General features: G+C 55.7%; 10 protein-coding genes across 10 annotated transcripts; 4 read left to right on the top strand and 6 right to left on the bottom strand.

Moving 5' to 3' along the window:
- Positions 1-1769: 1769 nt before the first annotated feature.
- VTJ04DRAFT_22 (uncharacterized protein) lies at positions 1770-2603 on the bottom strand (the record flags this gene model as incomplete). The annotated part of the gene is made up of 1 exon (XM_069359962.1): positions 1770-2603. The coding sequence occupies one exon, from the start codon at positions 2601-2603 to the stop codon at positions 1770-1772; it is 834 nt and encodes a 277-aa protein (XP_069222632.1).
- A 199-nt stretch (positions 2604-2802) lies between these two features.
- VTJ04DRAFT_21 (uncharacterized protein) lies at positions 2803-3350 on the top strand (the record flags this gene model as incomplete). Its single annotated transcript, XM_069359860.1, has 2 exons — positions 2803-3059; positions 3233-3350. The coding sequence occupies 2 exons, from the start codon at positions 2803-2805 to the stop codon at positions 3348-3350; spliced, it is 375 nt and encodes a 124-aa protein (XP_069222631.1).
- Positions 3351-5609: 2259 nt separating this feature from the next.
- On the top strand, positions 5610-7286 carry VTJ04DRAFT_20 (uncharacterized protein; the record flags this gene model as incomplete). Its single annotated transcript, XM_069359749.1, has 1 exon — positions 5610-7286. One exon carries the CDS (start codon positions 5610-5612, stop codon positions 7284-7286), a length of 1677 nt encoding a protein of 558 aa, XP_069222630.1.
- A 768-nt stretch (positions 7287-8054) lies between these two features.
- Positions 8055-8710, bottom strand: VTJ04DRAFT_19 (uncharacterized protein; the record flags this gene model as incomplete). The annotated part of the gene is made up of 2 exons (XM_069359637.1): positions 8055-8326; positions 8401-8710. The coding sequence occupies 2 exons, from the start codon at positions 8708-8710 to the stop codon at positions 8055-8057; spliced, it is 582 nt and encodes a 193-aa protein (XP_069222629.1).
- Positions 8711-10171: 1461 nt separating this feature from the next.
- VTJ04DRAFT_18 (uncharacterized protein) lies at positions 10172-11056 on the bottom strand (the record flags this gene model as incomplete). Its single annotated transcript, XM_069359526.1, has 1 exon — positions 10172-11056. One exon carries the CDS (start codon positions 11054-11056, stop codon positions 10172-10174), a length of 885 nt encoding a protein of 294 aa, XP_069222628.1.
- Positions 11057-11589: 533 nt separating this feature from the next.
- VTJ04DRAFT_17 (uncharacterized protein) lies at positions 11590-13388 on the bottom strand (the record flags this gene model as incomplete). Its single annotated transcript, XM_069359415.1, has 2 exons — positions 11590-12220; positions 12283-13388. The coding sequence occupies 2 exons, from the start codon at positions 13386-13388 to the stop codon at positions 11590-11592; spliced, it is 1737 nt and encodes a 578-aa protein (XP_069222627.1).
- A 685-nt stretch (positions 13389-14073) lies between these two features.
- VTJ04DRAFT_16 (uncharacterized protein) lies at positions 14074-15882 on the bottom strand (the record flags this gene model as incomplete). Its single annotated transcript, XM_069359304.1, has 5 exons — positions 14074-14256; positions 14328-14806; positions 14864-14915; positions 14989-15649; positions 15722-15882. 5 exons carry the CDS (start codon positions 15880-15882, stop codon positions 14074-14076), a joined length of 1536 nt encoding a protein of 511 aa, XP_069222626.1.
- Positions 15883-17386: 1504 nt separating this feature from the next.
- VTJ04DRAFT_15 (uncharacterized protein) lies at positions 17387-18500 on the top strand (the record flags this gene model as incomplete). Its single annotated transcript, XM_069359193.1, has 2 exons — positions 17387-18128; positions 18211-18500. 2 exons carry the CDS (start codon positions 17387-17389, stop codon positions 18498-18500), a joined length of 1032 nt encoding a protein of 343 aa, XP_069222625.1.
- Positions 18501-18612: 112 nt separating this feature from the next.
- Positions 18613-20347, bottom strand: VTJ04DRAFT_14 (uncharacterized protein; the record flags this gene model as incomplete). The annotated part of the gene is made up of 2 exons (XM_069359082.1): positions 18613-19228; positions 19311-20347. 2 exons carry the CDS (start codon positions 20345-20347, stop codon positions 18613-18615), a joined length of 1653 nt encoding a protein of 550 aa, XP_069222624.1.
- A 948-nt stretch (positions 20348-21295) lies between these two features.
- On the top strand, positions 21296-21931 carry VTJ04DRAFT_13 (uncharacterized protein; the record flags this gene model as incomplete). Its single annotated transcript, XM_069358972.1, has 4 exons — positions 21296-21335; positions 21406-21534; positions 21593-21831; positions 21899-21931. The coding sequence occupies 4 exons, from the start codon at positions 21296-21298 to the stop codon at positions 21929-21931; spliced, it is 441 nt and encodes a 146-aa protein (XP_069222623.1).
- Positions 21932-21997: the final 66 nt, after the last annotated feature.

Here is a 21997-nt window from a genome sequence, read left to right as displayed (position 1 = left end):
CCCTTGTCGACGTGGAGAGAAATGCGACTATCTCGTCAGCGGCAAGTGTTTGTGGTTCCATCCTGAAGAGCACCGCGTCATTGCTGCCCAAAAACGTGCTCAACGGATGGATGAAATCTCGCAGGGTTTGGTGGATCTGGATATTATAACGCTTGAACACCTCTTACCAGATGACGGGCGCTTCGTGAGCATCACCGAAAGCAAAGAACTTGCCAGCTTCAACAAGGTTGATGACAATGAAATTGCCGTACCTGGTTTGCCTCCCTTTTTTATCCTGACTGGATTCTTGTTTTGAGGTCTTGATCCATCGTCAACAAAAAAACTGAGTGTCATTTCTTTCTCAACTTAGGATGCCCTCCGAGATATCATCCCCCTCAAGAGCCCTTGGCCATTCCAAAGGAGCAGGCTGGTAAACACAACGTTGTCCTGGAGTCTTCATTCCCTTCCTTCACATATCCATTTGAGGCGCTGCTTCGGGCTGTCGAGACAATGCAACAAACTCCCAGTTTATCTATCCTCGAATCTACAGATGTCCTCAGCAACGCCGGGAATCTGACCGAGCTCTTCCGCTTGGTACGCAACTCTCCCGGCCGCCTGATACAACGCCTCGAGGTGGACGTGATCGGCAACGGGAACACACTAGCTTTTTCTCGGTGGGATCAGGATCCTCAGCTCTGGCGCCGGCGCGGATACGGGGTCTGGTTCGAACACGAAACATGCTGGTATGATGAAGATGAAGACGAGGTTGTAAAGAGGAGCGCGAGTCACCATCGCGTCATGTCGTACTCATTTGGAGGCCTGAGATGCTTGATACAGGCCGAGGTGGATGGATTCTACTGCGCATGCGGCAAATGGGGACATCCCAAGTTCTCCGAGGACAAGATGGATGTCGACCTTGACATCCCCAGCCCTCCTCCATCTCCCTGGAGGTCACGGCGATTTTCAAGCCTCTCTTCATCATCTGGTCAATCTTGCCCATCTCCCCGACCATCTCTCGCCTCCTCCCCTCCTCCAAGCAGGTTCTCTGTTCTTTCTCTTGACGACCCAGGGGATTCGCCATCCGTAAAACCAATAGCCCCTGTGACCAACCCAAGCCCGACTCTTGCCATTCACCACACCGGCCGTCGGGTCCCTTCTCGGTGTCTTGTCGAGGTCAAGACCCAGAACCTCGGTACGTTTTCTTTGGATACGTACGAGGAGCAACTGTATTTTGCGCGACGCGCGCAACTCTACGTCGCGGGCCACGCACGTGGCGTATTCTTCCCAGATAAGAGCGGAAAAAATGTGCAAAAGCGCGGTTGTGATTATGGGAACAGTGGGATGCGGGAGTGGGAGCGCAGGATGCAGAGGACCTTGAAGACAATGGTTGTGCTGTTGATGGCGATCAAGGAAAGGGTCGCGGCTTTGAAGGAGAAGGGGGAGACGAAGCTGAGCCTGATCTGTGAGAATGATGGGACAGGCTCGGATGCAGGCTGGAGAGTGAGGATTTGCCGAAGAGAGGACGGAAGAGAGGGGCAGCTTGTGCCGCCCGACTTGAGCTAGAGACGACGATACAATCGTAGTCTGTTTCCTTCTCACTGAACCAAGATAGGAGGAAGCCTTGGGATGGGGGATTTAACAATTGGTCTCGCAATGAATCAAGGTGTAATATTTCTAAGGGTATCGTCTACTTCATCTTTCTATGTATCCAACCACACGAAGAAGACACTGTTGGAAATTCTTCCCCCTAATCGCAAACCCGTCATTATCCTCCGACCAGTTCAAGCCCCCTAATATGTCACAACCGCCACCTTGCCAACCCACTCATCTCCTCCCTCAATGCAGTTTTCATACACCCACTTGCCCAAGTCCTCCCGACTGATGGTGTACCCGATCGGCACATCCCCCCTCGTCCCGGCGACCGGATCTTCCCACCCGGCGCGAACCTTGCCCTCCGTCGCAGGCCCGTTCGTGTACAGGCTCCCGCGGATAATCGTCCACGAGACCAGCGCCTGCTCGCCGTCGCCATTCTTCCCGGCGTCGATAACGAGCTTCTCCATGACCGCTTTATCCTTGTGCGCCGCGCCCAGCAGCAGCTTGTACATGGGAACCATGGCCCAGGGGAGCTCGCGGCCGAGGGTCCCCACGCCGGTGGAACTGACAGCGATGAGGCGCGGGTTGCCGGTTGGTTTGTTATTATCTGCACCCTCCTTGCGGAGCGTGCGCAGGGCCTCGAGCAGCGCCGTCATCCCCCGCTCGCAAACGTGCGGGTCGTCGAGGCCCTTCAGCGTCGGCTTGCCGCCGATGGAGAAGACGATGGCATCGACGAGGCGGGAGGGGTCGGACGGGTGCCGGAGACAGGAGGAGGCGAGGACGCCGGAGTCGTGCGCGTTGCCTTGGATGATGGTGAGGTTGGCCGGAAGGGTGGTGGTGGTGGTGGTGGTGTTGGCATCCTGGGAGGAGTCGCCGGCCAAGAGGGCGGTGGTGAGGGTGGCTGGATTGCGACAGAGGGCGATGCAGGTGTGGTTAGCTGCGAGGGATCGGCGAAGCGCAGCGAAGGCGACACCGCCGGTCGCGCCGAGAAACAGGATGGCTTTTGTGGCGCCTGCGGGTGGTGTGCTCATTATGATTCCAGAAGGCCGAGAGAACAAGTGTGGAATGTGATGAATGTTGCTTGGAGTGCAGTGCTGAGTCAGGTTGGTGCGTCTTGGTGATACTGCGCCACACTTGGTGAGGCACCTAGGGATGTATGTTTGAGTTGGATGCTGGCTAAGGATGTTTGTATAGAGTAACTATTTGTTACAGATTCGATGGCGTGTGGAAATGTGTATGTATCAGAAGCAAACAGAACAACAGGAAAAGACCGACAGAGATGGCCAGCTCGACCCTTTTTATCTCCCGCCGGCTCCCGCCGGTCCATACCCATCACTGACCCGGAGGCCGGCGGACTCCATTAGTGACGGCGCCTTCGGAGGAATTGTTGGCCCCAAGCCCTCCGTGCCCGTGGAGTCGCCGGCGCCGTCCGGAGCGACGTCGAGGCCGGTGGCTTGTCCGATCGACGTGGACCAAACCGGTGTTCCGTCAAACAGTTCCTCCGGCCCCCGTGACCCTCTCCACTGTGGCTTTCTTCAGGGTCTCCTATTGGGCACCATCATCTGTCTCCCTCCGCCTTGGCGGATGGCATCTGGATCTCGCATCCCGCCCCCTGCCCTTCGAACCCCTCCCTGCGACCAGGCTAACCCTTCCATCACAGGATCCTCGCATGCGCCGCGGCTCTCGTGCTCATAACATGCGAGTACGCCCAAGAGGTTCGCCAGACGCGGCCAGAGGCTGCCAAAGCCACGCCCGGCGACTCTGATGTCTCAGGGTGATTGGCCGTCGACGACTCGACCGACTCTCTGTCTCTCTCCCCCGTTTGGGAACGACCAACGGGAATGGATCCCTCGGGCTCCAGCTCGCTCCAACAGCGTCCCAACAGCGAGCCACTCAGCCGTGGTCCAGCCCTACCCAGTATGGTGGATTGCCGCTTTTGCTTGCCCGCAGGAGATGCCCGCGGCGTGGAGGGTGCCATCGCGCCGCATCTTGTGTCACCGGCAGCTTTTGCCGTGAACAATAGGGTCCAGTGCCGCCCCAGCGATCTGCAAGGCCTTGGCCCACCGGCCGCCGATGGGGCTCTTTGGGCTCTCACTCGCCCGCTGACGGCGTCTCACGACGCATTCTGCCGGGCTTTTCTGCCTTTTTTATTATTTCTCTCATTCTTTCTCTGTGTCTCTCTCGGTTAAGCAACTGTTGCGAGGTACATGCAGCAGTGATGCCTGGTCCCCCTCTCCTCGTTCGCCTCCCCCTGACCTGACCCAGGAGATGCTGCGCCGGTCCCGACAGTCTGGGAGAGCTGCGTGATGAGCAATAGCGTGACAGATGCGCCACCGTTGTCAAGATAAAAGAGCTGCGCGGCGGCGGCGCACTGCCCATCGACACATCTCCTCGGCACGTCCTCCTGATCACGGGAGTTAAATGGTGATGCTGTGGAACCCCAAACGTGATAAGAACCTGGAGCCGGTGTCCAGAAACGAGTGTGTGGCAGCCCAGCCGGCCAGAGACAGTGACAGTGACAGATGGAACGGTTCCTTTCCGCATTGCGATCTCCACGATTCGATTCACCCACCAAAATCTCCAAGAGGAGCCGGCCGCTTCTCGTGCAACCCACCTCAACCACACTGCTGTGGGTGGACTGGAGCTTACCGAGTTACTTTTCTTTTACGCATCGAGCTTGACATGTGCCGTTACCCAGCATCGTCTCTGCATACTACACTACACCCTACTCGGGTAGAGGGGTGGCTGTCTCATCTTTGTCAGCAGCCTCCCCCTCTTTCCGGTTCTGGCCGTCATCTCACCAACAGCCAAGAGAAACGCAGCATTTGATGACATAGCTGGAGTCACCCGCCGCTAGGTACCTGTGGCCAAGCCGGGGAGTGGCCTGAGGCCCACTGCATCGGGTCGACTAACAGCCTTGACGAACGAGAAAACCCCGGACCAGGAACATACAGAGCCGCTTATTCCCCGACTAGGATCGGGGCTACGAGCTGCTTTCCCGCCCTCTTCACCGCGCTATTAGTCCCCATTATTCCCGGTCCTGTCAATGTGGCTGCATTCGGGAGAGCTGGGGCATCATCAGCCCTACATTCCCGTATTCCCGTTGGCCGGGTTGTGGATGCATTTTCGCTGCGAGCCGGGGCAGAACTCCGATACTAGTCAAGGACCGAGGACGCCGTCGACATCTTGGTCACATTTCTCATCTTCACCCTGAGACTCCTCCGGGCCCAATCAAGGCTTTTGTGAGAGTCTTGACCTCGGAAGTTGCCTGTCTGTCTGCCCTTCTTCGCTGCTGGCCCTGCACTCCTGCACTCGCCGGCGCCCCCTGGAGGCGTATGGTCGGATCGGAGTACACCCGAGGTGGCTCCCCCCAAAGTACAGGACATACCTCCTCGTCGTCGCCGCAGCCCCTATCACCGAGCCCGGGAGACAAGGTGGGGGGGAAGGTCGAGGCAACCACAACGCCTTCTTGCCCTCCTTCTCGTGTACCGGCGCCTTCTCTGTACGTGTCTGTGCAACTCCGGCTGTCCAAGACAGGGTCTGAAGTGAGCCGCTCATCTTCTGGCTTTGCGCCGCATCCATGCAGCCATCAGCCATCATGAGATGCTCGGCGTTTTGGGAAGCCCCAGAAATCATCTCAGCTTTCAGATATCAGACAAAAGGGAGGGTCCAGACCCGACATGTGTTCAACATCTTCCTCGTCGCGAACCACTTCGCGCAGAGTCAGAAAGAACCTTCCAACTAGCAACCTAAACCTCACCTCAGTCCAAACCCAACATCAAACGGACACATCAATCTAAACCTAAGACATGTCGGCCACAGTTCTCACTTCGGCCCCCGGGGCCACCCACAGTTTTGGGTATATACCCTGGAATCCAGTTCCTGCAATTCTTGCAACCTCTGGTTTCACAACAGCGGCGACAACGATAAGTTCCTCCGGAACCAGCTCCAGCACAGCATACGACTCGTTTGAGCGGAACCAGAAACGCCATAACAACCCTTCTCAATATCAAGGACCTGAACGGACATCCGGCAGGATGAGGCTTACACGCCCAATCGAGGGCCGGCACCTCGGCCAGCTTCACATCTTCCACGAGGCCCAGGTGATGGAGTTGGATGCAGCCATGACTGAGGGCATGGACGGCAACAAGATCAATGATGACATCGACGCCCTCCCCAACATGGGCAATGGCAACGACAACAACACCCACAACGACACGGTCAGCATTTCACAGGCTCGGCTCGACGCAATCCTTTCCAAGATGATCATTGTTGTCCCATGCAAGGACGAAGACATTTCGGTCATTCGTGGCGTGGTGGCAGCGATTCCCGCCTCCTGTCTCGTCATCATTGTCTCCAACTGCGACCGGCCTGTTGCGTCGACGATGATTAAGGACGTCAACAACGGCAGCAACATTGACGACCCTTATGCCCAACTTGTGGCCTTGGCCCGCCGCTTTGGCACCTGGGGCCGTCAAGTCCTGGTCGCTCACCAGAAGGATCGCGAGGCGGCCGCAGCATTCAAGGCGGCTGGCATCACTGAGCTGATCGGCGATGACGGCCTCATTCGCAACGGCAAAGGCGAAGGCATGCTGCTGGGCATCGCCCTTGCTGCTGCCTTTGCCGGCAAGGATCGTAAATACATCGGGTTCATTGATGCCGACAACTTGTATTCGACGTCGGTGAGCGAGTACTGCCGCGTTTTTGCTGCTGGCTTTGCCATGGGCGGTCACGGCAATAACGGCGATGAGGATACGATGGTGCGCCTACGCTGGGCATCCAAGCCCAAGATCAACAACGGCCGCCTTGAGTTTGTTAGCGAGGGCCGTTGCTCTCGAATTGTTAACTCGTGGCTCAACGGCCTGTTTTCTCTTCCTGGTTTTGGAGGCACCAACAATTCAACGGAGGGGAGCATCAATGCCAACACAAACACCCCCCTGATCTCCACGGGCAACGCGGGCGAGCACAGCATGACCCTGTCCCTGGCGATGGAGCTGCGCATGGCGGCCGGCTACGCCATCGAGCCATTCCACTACATCGACTTGCTCAGCCGCGGGTATCTGAACAATGCCCAACACATCCATGACCCTGAGACTCAGCTTGCGCCTATCACGAAACCCGTCAAGATCTTCCAGATTCGCACTCTCAGCCCGCACTTCCATCGCGCTTCTGACGATGGGCACATCCGCCGCATGTGGGCTGCCGGTCTCGGCTCCATCTACCATGGCCTCGCCGCTTTCTCGAAGAGCATCTTTCCCCACCGTCAGAACCGCCAGGACTCGACAGCGGCCAACGGCATTACCGCCGCCACGACCAGCACAGAGAACCACGGCACCGCGATTTCCACTTCCGACGGCATCACCAGCCTTCGCGAGTGCATTCACTCCTTCGCGACCGAGAACCACATCCGCGTCGTGCTGGAGAATGCCGCCAACGGGACCGCCAAGGCCAAGTGCTTCCAAACTGGAATTCTCGACAGCGCCACCGGCGAGCTTCCGAAGGCCAGGGTTTACCCGGCCCTTTCCACCATGGATGTGGCTAAGTTCCGCAACATGATGGTCCGCGCTGGGACCAAGTCGTTGCTGCGGGGCTTCCGCGTCCCGGGCCTCCAGCAAGCTCATCACCAGAACCAGCAGCCTGCCTTTGGTTCGGTCATGGTGACGCCGGCGGGCCAAATCTCCTCGGAGGGTCTGGTTCAGATTTCCTCTTATTGACTCAGGGGATGACAGTTTCTCTTCCTTCGCTGATACTTTTTTTTCTTTCTCCCCATGAGGATTTGACATCACGATTCATGAAATGAGACAACAACTTCACGGCAGGCGGGAAACGGCCATCATGCCAGGGGTTCTCGGCCATTATCAGTGTGTTTTCAGTTTCGTCTCGCAGTGAGTTTTCGGTTTTTGGTCTTTGGGCGGAATCGGCATTAAGGATTGGTGGGATTCGGGCGATTGATTTTCAAGGGATCATGGAAAAGGAGCCAGGCGTTAGACGCGGGTCGCGAGACATGTATGTACATGTAATGGTAATACCCCGAAGGGCAATGAATGAACCTCTGGTCAAGGAGCACTTGAACACCTTTGTGTTCCCTGAGAGATTGGTGAGTCACTCGCAACAGGGGGCTTGGGCATGGGATGAGTGTGATCATGGCAAACCTGACAGTTTCGAACACAACGCTTGGGCTTGGGACTTGTCTGTCCAGAGCGAAAAATGTGAGGAGAGCCTTGTAATATCGAACTCACGGATGACGTCTGAAGGCTGTATATGTGTCTGGGGAGATTGGTTCATCAGAGCCAAGTACCTGATCTTGAAGACTGTCTTTGATCCCAATCATGACCATTTCATTTACTCTTTACCCAGAATCCTCTAACAGTTACCAGCCCAATGCTGATGCAGCATGATTAACATTATCATCCGGTAGTCTTATCCTCTACACATTCATGCACAGCCCAGCAATCCACCACAGATCCTCTTCAAGCGTCCTCCTAAGCGCTATACAGACTGTAAGTGCACTTGACCGGATCCGTGACAGTCACAGTCCGGGCGCTAAACCCGAGGCAGCCCTCGATGCCGTGGGGCTTCTCAACGCCCACATCAATCCGGATAAACCACGTGTCGTCGGTCGTGCTCGGGCAGGCAAGGAGACCGTTGCCATTGAACGTGAGGTTGTCGTTCTCGTCGATAGCCCAGCCCTTAACCTCCAGCCGCCCGCTGGGGGTGTCGGAGGTCTTGTTGTGGTACTGCAGGATGCCCAGGCCTATTTATTATCGAGAGCGTCAGTGTTTCTGTGCCCACACATCATCCCTGATTTTTTCTCGGTCTTCCACTTACCCATGCCGGAGCGGTCGGCAACAAGCCACTGCTTCGGGTTCTTGCCGTACAGGTACAGCTCCTCGTCCTTGATGTAGAAGGTGGCCGACGAGGGCGCCTGACCGTCCTCGCACTGCGCGTCTTGTTTGTCGTCGGGCAGGTTCAGAACCAACGTATTCTGGGTGGCCGAGACCCTGGCGAAATGGATGGGCGACGCCGAGCGGAGCGCCATGATGCCGAACTTGCGCACCGGAGCCGGGCAGGACTTGCCCGAAGGGGCCGCCGAAGCGACGGCCGCGAGGAGCGAGAGGAGGGCGGTCTTGAGCTGCATTTTGGCTTGTTGTTTTTAGTGATGACGCGGGAAGCGAACGTGGAGGTCTGGACGGCCGTGATGTTGTGTCGGCTGGTCGTGTCGGGAGTTGAGCGAGTGACGTCGGGTGGATGAACCGCTGTGATGATGGATGGCGGTGACCGGACTAGAGGGCGTTTACAGCAGCATTATATATCTCGATCTAGCTCTTCCCCTGGCCCAGCACCGCCGACGGAGGATACGAGGGGACCCAGTTATTTTGGTAGCCGCAGCACCAGGCCGAGCCGGGGCATTGGCGGTCGGGGACAGCGATCAGCGGGTCCGCAGCCTCGTATTCATTCGGCGGACTCGGCGCTCGTGACGGGCTCCGGGTGGCTGGTCAATGCTAACTTGCAAACCGGAATGCATGCCCAAACCGTTGGGAGTCGGATGCGCTGGCGGAAGTCGTGCATCGTGGGTGGTAGCAGGTGGATAGATCATGTTGGGCTATTGACGTTCACATCGTGTGTTGGCATGAAGTGGACGGACCAAGTAATGTAATCCCTTGGAGCCCAAAAAGGTGCTCAGCTCACGGCGCCATTCACAACCCCAGATCTCAGCTCTGGGGCTGAAGGCTCTTGGCTTCCTTGGCTCCCCTTGGCCAAGAACACCGCACGCCGCGCCCTGGGGCTAACAGTGGCGATGACTTCGGGCTTGTGGTCTATAGTTCGTACGAAGTGGTAGGACAGGGTGTATGTGCATAGTCTAACGTAAAGACTCAAAAACACCGACAAACCTGGAGATTATCCTCTGACCTGGAGAGTATCATTGCGACATCGTATTTGCATCTGCGCATGGCAGCGTGAGGGGCCTCAGTGTGATCGTAACGTTCAGGGGGTTCCTCCGTAACAATACAACAACAGGAAGAAGCTTCGTGTCTCTGCTGCCCATCAGCTGTTCCGGAACAATGAGGCTTAGCATGGCATGGCAACAGAGAGGCCATTGGGACAAAACCATGAGGAAATTTATGTGAGACAGGGTGCTCACTGCAGAGTATGTAAGGTACATACCTACGCACGTCCACAATACTCTGTAAATGCTGGATGCTTATCAGCATGGTAGGGGCAGTCATGTATTATCAACGACTTTGTCATGGCAGACGGCTATTGCTTGGGCAAGACATCCCGTATTCGCAATGAACTACCTAAGGTAGTTCGGTCATTGACACCCAATAACTTACTTATTCTGCTCAGATGACATGAACACATGAATGTCCTCATTCACTTGACACTCTCATCAACACCATGTCCCCAGTAATGAGTTTCACTTCCAACTCCCTACATCAATGCCGGCCTCTCTCTCGAGAATTTGTAATATCTCATTCCAGGTCTCCCGGTATAGCTCATTCCCTCTTTCGCTCTCCATGAACTGGCTTGGCCTGCCATTCACATGCGTATTAGTATTAATACCGGCACCTCACCAATGCATGAGTTCAGGGTACACTCACGGGAGATACTTATCGTTGGTCCAAAACCGGCCATGACTTTCAGGACCGAGCCCGGTGGCGCTGACCAAGGTGCGACTCCCCTGCTCTGCCGTGCGGCCAAAGAAGAAGTAGAAGATTGCCATGAAGATGCGTTCCGCGAGGGGGTGGTTCCGGCCCATGTTGGTCTTGCACATGCCGGGGCACGAAGCATTCACAACGACTCGGTTGTTGGCAATCCTCTCAGCAATTCCGCGCATGGCAAACATCCCGGCAAGCTTGGCCAGGTAGTACTGCGAGATTTTGTCGAATTTGGTTTCATCCTCCAGCCTTTGGATCAGGGATTGGCTGTCGTTGGCGAGCCAGTCGGGCTTCACCTCGAGATGCGCCACGCTATTGACGAAGGAGAGATGGGGGACGTAGCTGTCTGGACCAACAGTAGCGGCCGTCTCGGATAGCTTGGGGAGGAGAAGCAAGGCCAGGAGAGTTGTCGAGAGGACATTGACCTGTAAGGCCATCTCGTGACCATGAGGGCTTTTGGAGAACGTTGGCATTGAAATGCCGGCGACAAGCTGGGCCACATGGAGCTGAGGCAACTTTTTGATGCGTTGGGCGAAGCCTTTGACCGATTCAAAGCTCGTCAGCTCGAGGATCTCGATCATAAAGATGTCAGGTGAGCAGCCCGTGGCGCGGATGATGTTTGCTTTGGCCTCTTCCCCTTTCTCTTGTGATCGTACAGCCAAGATCAGGGGTTTGGCGCCCAGCGCAGCGTACTTGATGGCGGCAGCATGGCCCAAACCCGAGTTGGCGCCAGTGACAAGGACTGCCTTGTCCTTGAAGTCGAGGTGCTGGGGATCCGCGGGCGGGTTTCGGGCTGCCCACCAAAGGTCCTTCAGGGATGACATGGCGGATGAAGTTACGGAAGCTGAGAGGAGATGGTATTCATCAGCTTAACGTCTGGGGAATTTAGTTGAACATATCAAGACGTCCGAGGTGCCACGACGGTGGTCTTTAAAAGGAGATGGCTGCCCTCCATGTTGCATTTGTTGGCTGACGGCCCGGCCAGTTGGCTGCACCTTTCTGCGTTCGGGACACCTAGGAGAAGGTAGACGCCCATTCCGCGAGTTCTGTATGTTTTTCCTCTGTAATTAGTCCTTGCTTATCCGTTCTCTGTGTAACCTGTCTAGCCTATCAAGAACAATTTGCCGAATGTCTGGGGGAAGAGTTGGTGTCAGACCGACCCCTTCCGCACTTATTAGCTTGTGTTAATTATTCATAGCCCAATCTTCCTGCCTTTTTGTGGGCTTGAGTAATACTTCCATAGGAGGAAATATTTCTGCTCTGATGAAACGGAATGGTAAGAGCTTTGGTCAAGGTATTAATGTTATTGTTTAAACACATGAGAATGGGAACTTGTCATAATGTTACAAAGCCCGCCTCACAGCTGCTGGGAGGTGTGCTCAAAGCTGCTTGCCCTCTTCGCCTTCACTTTCCTCTGCGCCCTGGCTTGCCTCAAGGCCTTCTTCGCCTTGCAACCCTTGACAGCAACCAACCGGTCGTCGCGGGTAATGTTCACCGGCGACGTGGCCCCAATGTGCCTCAGCAACACCTCATCCATAGTATCAAGGATTACCAGGTCGCTAAACGGCGGGCTGAAGAAGTTATCTCCACCGTTGGCGAGGAAGTCGATCGTGACAAGCTTGTACTCGGTGGTCCGGTCAAGCGGCTTTCCGCCGATCTTGACGGACACCAGGGCCTTGCCCGTGGGGGTAGTTGCACCTGTGGCGTACTCGATCTTGATGCCTCTGCTGACCTGCAGGTACGAGGTGACGGCCTGGCCGTTGTTCACGTTGACACCCTCAATGATGCCCTTGAGGACGTCCCAGAGACGATCGCCGGGCAGGGTCACCTCAACGACCGCATTGTTGAATGGGAAAGCAGTCAAAACCTTGCCGCGGGTGATCGGCCCCTCATCAATCGCGGCACGGATTCCGCCGCCGTTAACCAGGGCGAAAGCCGGCGCCGTCGCATCAGACGTGCTTGCGTTCAGACGGTAGGCAAGAAGCGCGCTGTGAATCTGGGTTAATATCATTCACTTAGCAAAGAAAGCATGGCGCTCCAGGTGACTTACTCAGAAACATAGTCCCCCAAGAGGCATCTGTCCTCCTTGCACGTCTCCTGGTCCAGAAAAACGTTGCTGAAACCAACCTCTTCCTTGTTGAACTCGTCAAACGGCTGGCGCCACTCGTCGATCTGGCGCTGCAGGTCCTCGTCCTGGGCGGTCGTGTTGGTCAGGTGGATCGGCGCGCCGTGGTAGGCAAGAATGCGCCCCTCCTCGTCGTACGTGACGTCGATGTAGCCAAGATACTCTCCCCAGCGGTAAGCCGTCACAATGAAGACTTCTTCGCCGTCCTTGTTCTCAACGATCGTGGGGTACGGCCCCTCGGCACCCTCAAAGTCTCCCAGCGGCGTATGGCTGTGACCGCCCATGATGAGGTGCAGGCCCCGTGTCTCCTTCGCCAAACGCTGGTCTTCCTGATAGCCAATGTGAGTGATGGCCGCCAAACGCTTGATGTTGGTCGTGGAGCGGATGAAATCAATGGTATTCTGGACTGCGGTCACAGGATCTGTGAACTTGGTGTCCTTGCCGGGAGAGGAAATGCTGGGGGTGGTCTCGGTGGTGACTCCAATGACTGCCAAGTCGTACTGGGGGAAGATGTGGAAGGGCTTGATGGTCCTGTTCAGTACGGCGTGGTCCGAGAAAATGTTGCAGCTGATGATGGGGAAGGTGAGGTTCTCGAGGAATTCACCAAGGTGGTCATCTCCCCGATCAAACTCGTGATTCCCGATGGTCATGGCGTCAAAGCCGAGTTGGTTGAGAGTCTCGGCGATCTTCTCGCCGCCATAGAAGGAGAAGAAGCTCGTGCCCTGGAACTCGTCTCCCACGTTCAAAAGCAGAGAATCCGGGTGTGATGGCCGAGTCTCCTTCAGCACCGTCTTGACACGGGCGTAGCCGCCATAGCACCCGCGCTCGGGCCGGGTGCAGTCGGTCCCGGATGACGAGAACTGATCCAAGTGCGCATGGACGTCATTGATGTGGTAGAACGAGATGTTGTAGTGGCCGGCATCGTCGATGAAGCGCTTGGACAGGCGGCGGCTCACGAGATGGTCTTCCTTCCGGGCAGCAAAGGCCGTGCCCAGGAGGCAGGCCACGAAGAGGGTGGTCTTGGACGGCATCGTGAACGAGGGATTGGCTGTGACGTAATGGGACCGACGCCGTCGAGAAGAGCAGCCCACGTTGTCAGCCCTGAAAAGGGGAACCGGGGAATTATTATACTGCCGACTCTCCCATGCCCATATCACAGCGCGTTTGACATGTGGATTGCCGCTGATATCATCCGCCGAGAGGGCATGCATGACATGGGACTGGCGCCGTTATGTCGGGTCCCTCCTATCTTGGCGTCCGCAGGAGCAGTAATGTCAGGTAGCGCATCTTGTCGGACAGGATCCCTCGGTTTCATTCCAGGGGATTGGACGGCAACGCGGCGATCTCGGTGTCAGCAACCGCAAATCACAAAAACGTCGCGATTCACGTTGTCAACGGAGCTGTGACCTTCCGTTTTTGGGACCGGGTTTGGCCGAGCTTCCTCAGGGGTCCCGACGGTTTGTTTGGTTGGCCTTCCTCAAACGGCGACAGGATAAGGGAGTGGGGTTGGGTGCAACCCGTTAAACTTGGAAGTCAAGACGCCATCTCAACAGCATAAACACCGAGGATCGATAGAGAGCGATAACCATACGAATGCGGCAACTTTCCTGTCGTAATACTAGTAGACAATCCTTTTAATCCACATGCGTTTCTCCCCAGATTGCAGAGTGGACTTCACCGGCATGGCTGTGGAACAACAAGCCCAGCACCCACTCTTCAAATGTCATGGCCACATCCGAGATGTCTCTCGCCCATTGCCTCCAGGTCTTCGATCCGGGCGTGATCGGGCGTAAGATCACGTGTCCGCATGGCAGCCAATGTTGTCGCGTTAATCGGGGGACCCTTGGGAATAAGGCGTGTACCATCCATGGCCAGAATGCTCAGGACATGCGCCGCAGCCTGCCAGACGAAAATGTCAGATTCACCGTCTCCATGGCTTGTGTGCTGGCTACACCAAGGGTGCGACTTACCTTTGCGTTCTTGGTGTGCGTCTCGGGATCAGGGTTGTCGATCGTGTCACATGCTTGGTGGTAGCACGGGTCCTGCTCCACGCCAGTGCCGGTATGAAGGAAGCCAAAGGGCTTGTTGAGGATGCTCCAGAAGGAAGCGTAATCACTACCGTTCGTCATGATGGCAGGTGTGACAGTGATGCCCTTGCTGGCAAAATAGTCATTGAAGAGGCGTTCGATGACCTCGGAGCCAGGGGGTGCCACGGAGCCGTGCGTGCTGCCGTCCGTGTCACTGACGCCAATGTACCCTTTGGCAACCATGTCGAAGTTGAGGTACGCAAGAATCCGGTTGGCCTCGCGCGGGTCGAGAGTCGAGCAGTAGTGCTTAGAGCCCAGCAGTCCGTTCTCTTCGGCACCCCACCATGCGAAGCGCACCTTGTTCCGGGTACGGTACTTGCTCAACGCGAGGAAGAGCTCGAGAATCAAGCTCGTGCCGGATCCTGCAAGACGATTAGCTCAAGAACTCCCATGAATCTGGGTCATGGAACCATGCTCACCATCATCGTTGATGCCGGGACCCGCCTGAACGCTGTCCAAATGTGCACCAAGCTGTCCAAACCAGAAGTCAGATCTCATTTCTTTTTACCGAGCCTGTTAGTCAACACGAAACCGGGTTGCATACCACAATGACATTATCCGGGTCTCCATCGATGGTCTCGACAAAGAGATTCTGGGTTGTCCGGTTCTCAACGGTCTGCGTTTGTTGAAAATAGGCCTCAAGTTTCTCCCCAGCGTCTAGTCGCGCTTTGATGCGCTCGCCATCGACCTTGTTGATGAATCCGCCGGGAACGTGCTCCGGATTCGGAGCAGACAGGGAACCCGCGGTGGCATTGGTCGTCAGGTCGTGGTAGATGATCACCGCGGCGGCGCCCGCACGAGCAGCCGGGAGAAGGCGGCCTGCCAACGTTCCGCCAGTCGGGCAGCGGAACCGCTGAACCAGGACAATCTTTCCAGCCACATCAAGGTCTGCATATGCCTCATCGTTGCAGCCCGCAGCGCCTTCCGGCCCGGCCACAATCTCGGCGGTGATGCCTTCAGGGGGCGTCGATGGCGAATAGGACAGGCCGTAGACATAGATGTCCTCGCCATCCACTTTGAGACTGATCGAGAGTACCTGGCTGAAGAGGGCGTCAAAGTCCTGTTTCCAAGCCCGGGTGCCCGGCACTTTGGAGATCTTCTTCCAGACATAGTCCACCGAGGCGGCGTAACCCGGTAGGCCGAAGGCGCGGTTGCCTCCATTGGCGAAGGCAATGTCGTTCAGGACCTGAAGGTTCTTCACGAGGCTTGTCAGGTCAATGTTAGCATTACATGAACCCATCTGATGGCGGGGCGGTCAATGTTGGATGTGTACCTACTTCTCTGTTTTGATATCTGCCTGGAGCCTTCTTGAATCGACCCATGGCTTTAAAAGTCCCGGAACGAACCCCCAGGTCCGCGGCTCGCGTTCCTGGGCTGAAGCCCCGACGGTGAGACCACTAAGGGCCGAGAGGAAGAGGGCGAAGGATTCCGCCTTCATGATGCCGGTGTTGCGGTTGATAGTCGGGTCCGGCGTCTCCCGGTTCGTAACGGTAGGCGATGCGGTCGGAGACACAGGTTCTCGCCCAGCACCGGGGCATGCGATTAAATATTGCTAACACCAGAAAGCGTGCGGGTATGCGCAGGACACCCGCACGCGTGTTTTCTCTCCATCATGTCGTGATAACCCCAACCATCTCGATGGACTCCCACAGTTACAATCGGCGGCAACAACTGGCGTAGTATAGCAGGAGTCAAACGGCGGGAGGGCTCGGATCAGGAAGGTCAACAAGCCAAGAAGGGTGAGGCGAGCAGATGCCAAGCAGAAGAGTTCTTGGCTGTGGTCGGGTAGAGGCAAGGGGTGGTATGGGGAAGCCCAGTACTGGAAGAAAGAGTGCTGCGCGCCCAGTAGTACTCTGTAGGGCGGTGCCACTCGGCATTGATAGGTACATATGTCGGTTCCAGGCCTGTACGTATGTGCATGCTTGTAGTTGTGATTTGGGTAGGGGGAAGTAGCAGGCTGGGCATCAGTTACATGATCTTCCCAGGTAGCCTTGGGAGAGATGCCGACGGTGGTGGGGCACCGATGCCGATAGCCGATGGTGTCAGCATGATGGAAGTGCTGCTATGGTTGGGGAAGTTTGAGCAGACAAAGCGGAAGGCGAAATCTTTGTTGTCCAATACCTAGCGCTGGAAGTCAAGCAGTTCGGCATAAAGAGGAGCTGCACCTGGGTCGGTTTGAACTCCTACACCCATCTGAGACCCCGGATTAATATCTCTTCACAACGCCCTCCCATTTTGGGCTGGGATTGTGTTTTTGACATCCTTTTTGACATAGACCATAGAAGGAGGTTGACTCCTTGTCCCGATCAAACACCGTGGTTTCCGGAGGTACTAGAAGTGGCATCGTTCATGCACCGACTCCCGGTTAGAAACCGTCGAATGTTGTGAGGGACTGTGACGTGCGCTGGGTTGACATATTAATATTCTTAATATCTGGCTGTGGAATTTTGTCGAGTCTGCTTGCTGCATCATGTTGCTTTTCTGTGCCAATCCTCCCTCTGGCCTCTCTAGTTACCTGAGGGCAACGGCGTCATGTGATGGTAATTCAGTGTAATGGCCACGTGGAATTCAGTTTCTAGTTATGATCGGACATATTAATCAAGCCGTGGAGAGTACCAAGGCGGTAAGTGGTTGGTGAGCGACAATTAGGCTGTATCGTGGATTAAGAATGGTGATGGGTATTGGTGCTTAATGACACCCCAGATCCGGGAGTCGGGATTGCCTCCAAATTAATAGCCGAGTGGGCGACATATTGACATCTATATCCAAATGCCGACAGCGTGATATCATTTAAATACCTACGACCTGTCCTGCTCGACCCTCTGCTCCCATGAAGAATCTGCAACACCCTGCAGCCATCGTTGTCGAAATACTGTTCCCTTGCACGCGATTCAACACCCTCGATACGTGCGACTAGCCGGGTTCGACGATCGTGGAGCAACATGAAGCCAACGGTTGTCCTAACGCTGGCGCTTTCCGCGCCCATGGCACGCGCCGCCATCAACTGGGACATCTATGAGTATGGCGTCGTACCAAGCTTCCGTTGGTCAAGGCCGTTCCCAGACGACGGAGAGGACCCCATGGGATTTCACATCAAGTGCCGTCACACAGCGTCGTTCAAAGCGAAGATGTACAAGCTCAAGGATCTCGCCGAAGAGCCTCCTACGGGATTGGCACCATGGAAGGAAGGGATTGAAATGTTCCTGGCACAACGGGACTATGCGGGCAGCTGGGACGGAGTCGATCATAAGGGGGAAGACCGTGAAATCGTTGTCATGGAGTGGACCGATGTTCCAGAACCAGTCCGTCAATGGATTGAGCAGCAACAGCGCGGAGATGGGCTCGTGCCGGATCATAGGTACCTCTTTGGCGTGTTCCGCAAGCCCAAGCAAGCAGGTGAAAAGATCTACGCCACTGTGCGGCCGAAGCCCTTGCCCACCCCTACGCCGGTGCCTGGGTCCGAACGAGAACAAGGTGGACAAGTTCAAGAGAATACCGACCCGCATGGACAACAGCAGCAGCAGCACACGACGGAATCACATGCGGAAGTGGCGACAACGCACGTGGCGGCCAACGAAGAACCTTATGAGGATATTCCCGACAACGAGAAGATTGTTGTTTTCCCCGCCGGAGCTATCTACGTAAATCTGCCCCTCTGGGCGGCCAAGGGGAGCGGCTGTGAACGTAAGTTTTCCCGCCATATCTCATGACTGCACTTCGTTACGTTGGAGCTCAGCATAGACCACGATACTCACGTCATATCCAGGTGAGCTGCATAATTTGTCCAACTACAAGTCCCAAGCGATCGATCACGCCGTGCTCGCATGGCCCATCGATCACACAAAGCCGCTGCGGGACCTTGGCAAGAGGGATATCACATTCAAGATCGAGGCGATGGAGGTCGAAGAGACGGAGGATCAGAAGAAGTCCAGACTGATGTGGGAGCGCATGCATCGTATGATCAAGAGGAATGAGAGGAAACAGCAGAGGGAGGCGCGGCAGAAGGCACGACAGGAGATTGAGGAGGTGAAATACCGTGTGAGAGATGAGCTGTGATAGGAATGGTCAAGAGACATGTGCAGAATTAGGTCATTAGCTAGCTAAGGTATATACAAAAAATAATATGCATTAACCCAGGTTTCACTTATGTTGGATCACTCGCGCTCCATCACACTTCTGCTGTTGAGTGCTGTGAGCTCTGTTTCGGATCACTTTTCACCTTAGAGGGCTCGTGATGGGTTGCGGATAGTCCTCGTTGCATCTTCTCTTCGACAGTCAACTCGCTCTCTGCTTTTCCGAGGCGGATCGTACCGAAGAGGAGAAGCACAACCGCTGAACAGGCCACGGCAAACCAGAAGGCAACCCTGTGCCCGAGAGTTCCCCCGCGATGGGTGTCTTCTGCCACGGCCAGATCGGCGAGACCGAGGAAGAAGCTGATCCCGACAAACAGTAGGCTGTTGATGAGCCCACCGGCAACGCCTTGCCGCTCCCGGGCGACGTTGGTGGTGATGTAAACATTGCTGACAATAAACGCCGTGTCAACCCCAAGCGTCGAGCCGATCATGGCAGGGAAGATGTATGCCCAGAACCCTGCATTCTCCGGGGCTATGGCAAACAGCAGATTGCTGACCAGAAAGCCACAACCCGAGATGATGAGAAGTACACGGCCGGGCAGTAGGTGCAGAGTGAAACCACCAACGGTCGCAAGGACGAAGCCTCCAGCAGCCATTGGGGCAAACCAGATCGCTGTCACCAATGCCGACTTGTTCATGTAATCGCTGATGCTGCGGGCAGTTAGCCACAATGTCGCTCCGAAACGGAAATAGCATGAAATATCAGACAGTCCTAATGGACACCATGACGTACTGGAAACTCGCGTAAAACAAGTAGATGCCAAACGTGCCATAGGCAAAGAACAGTGCAACTGACATGCGGCGCATGTACTTGGGCTTGAACAGATCGAACGGCAGAAGCGGCTGCTTGGAGACCCAGCCTTCAACATAGACAGCGGCTGCAACAAAGATGATGCCAAGGATGAAGGTGATGAGGATGTAGGGTGTACGCCATCCCTGGGGAGCATGGCCTCCTTCTGTGATGGCGAATGTGGTCAGGATCAGGCCTGGCACAACCGTGGCGACACCCCAATAGTCCATCTTGACGTGGGCGTTCTCGACCCGCGTGGCGGAATGGTCTCGCGGGATGGTGATGAGAGAGGCCACCGAGACAACACCGAGAACGATGGAACCGAGCCAAAAGTACCAGCGCCACGAAAGATACTCGATGACGGCGCCGCCGGTTATGATGCCGATAAAGAACCCCATCGGTGCGAACGCGCTCCAAAGGCTGAACACAAGGTTCTTGCGGGGACCTGGACGATAAGTTTTGCCCAGAAGCATGATGCTTGTTGGCAAAAACGCGGCCGGACCGAGGCCCCCAAGAGCTCGGGAGATGATGAGCATCTGGTAGTTGACGCTGAACCCCGAGATGAGTGACCAGATGGCGAACCAGATAAGCCCGCCGTTGAACACAAGATAAGCTCCGTGGATGTCCGCGAGACGGCCGAAGGGCAGCAGGAACGAACCAGTCACCAGGGAAAAGACACTGGCCGGCCACGTCTGCGAGTCCTTGGGGATGTCAAGCGCCCGCGATACGCTGGGGAGGATGATGTTGAAGCCCGAGATGAAGAACTCGGCCATGAACATGGACACGAGCAAAGATCCGCAGAAGAGGAGTTCATAGACTGCGTTGGGGAAGACAGCCGGCCGTTGCCGGCCCAGGCGGTCGAGCTCAGCCGCGTCGATGTCGAAGCCATCGGAGCACTCGGAACAAGTGGCCAGTTGATCTGTCCGTGCTGGAGTCCGGTCTTTGTCGGCAGAAGAGTCGTCTTCCTTCTTGGGTGCCATGTCGACGATGATGAGTCTTAAAGACCTATGGTAACCGCGGGTCAACAGGCGCACGCAACACGAGGGGAGAGTGAGAGGCAGGAAAACATGCGGTCACCCGTCTTCTGCCACACTGATGGACAGCCGTTTTATAACAAGGTGTCGTCCATGTCATCAGCCTGGCGAACCTTTCCCTTAGGGCGTACGACGGTGGCTACAAGGGGGGCATGTTCATGGCACTACTTACAAAGTGGTCCAAACGTGGTTACCAAAACTATAACCCTGAGAATACCTTGTCTTCTCGAAGAGCCCAACGCATCCCAAGCTCAAAACCACATATTCTTGCTGGAGAACCTTTTTTGCACAACCCAACTGGTTATGGGTTCTCACGTCTTTTGTACACTCAAGTACAAATTACATGTGAAGCGGACAGCGTTCCGATCGGATCCTTGTGGGATTTGATGCCAAGAGATGAAAAATCTCAACATTTGTAACATCCCGTCCGAACACCTGCTGTCGACATGCCATCGTTCCTCCACATCATCAGGAACCAAGCCAATCAAGGGCTTACCGTTACCTAACCTGCAATATTTGCACGTTTACTACCGCCTTGGGGATAGTGCTGGGATTCCAAGGCTCAGAAAGAGCGGGGCGGTCAGTGCCGGTGGGTGCCGAAGTGGCGGAAAGGCGTTGGCTGTCTGGGTGGACCGGGCGATGATGATTTGTCAGAGGCTTCGATCGTATAACTCTGGACACAGCTAAAGCTTCTAGAAGTTCAAAACACGAGGGCTGGCCCAGGTCATGTCCGGGAGATTCTCCGCTGATGCTCTTCGTGGCAACTTCCCTTCACCTCTCGTCGGGTGTACTTCTAATGCTTGAGCTCAACCTCTTTCGCTCACCAGCACGGTCTTGCTACAACTGCCGTCGCCGTCGGTGGCGATGCGATAGATCAATCCCGGTATGCCAAAAATGTTCAGCATCCGGGGAAGAGTGCCTGGGATACAACGCTGTAACCTTACGCTGGGCCAATGGACCTGCTCTGCGTGGGAACTTGGCGACGCGAACAAACAAGCATCGAGATAGCGCCAGCCCTTTAGGGCCGGCTGAGAGAAAGCTTTCCGATGGTACACGTGCGACGATTATCGCACCATCCCTAGACCCTGTGTTAGCTCACCTGGATCGAGCGTCTAGATATTATCTCCATCACTGTGAGACACCTGGTAAGACTTCTGACGAAACCACAACCAGTTGCTGATGACAAAGCAGTCTCGACGGCCGTGTGCCAGGACTTGGTGTCGTTTGACCAGGCAGACCGGAATCCCTTCCGTGGTATTCTACCCCTAGCAGGATGCTTCGACTTCCTCGAGGCAATTCTCGTTGCCACAGGGGCGATGCACCTCTCGGCTTTGAGAGCTGGAGGAGGACAATTAGGCGGCCAGGAGTTTCTCGACGCACTCGCCGCTAAAGACCGAGCCATTCGCCTCCTTCGGGCGGCCATTCAGGATGTAAGCACTACGACTCGGCAGACAATCCTGGCAGCGACTGTTTTTCTCATCAATCTCGATCTGATAGACTCGGGCCAGGGAGCATGGCAAGCCCATATGAAGGCCGCCGGGACGTTGATACCAGAGTTATTGACCCCTGATTTCACCGCCAAAGACCCGTCGATGG

Source organism: Mycothermus thermophilus (genome assembly GCF_041956435.1).
Source record: "Mycothermus thermophilus strain CBS 625.91 unplaced genomic scaffold VTJ04scaffold_1, whole genome shotgun sequence".
NCBI lineage: Eukaryota > Fungi > Ascomycota > Sordariomycetes > Sordariales > Chaetomiaceae > Mycothermus > Mycothermus thermophilus.
The sequence above is the reverse complement of the archived record's forward strand: the minus strand, read 5'-3'. Positions and strand labels throughout refer to the sequence as shown.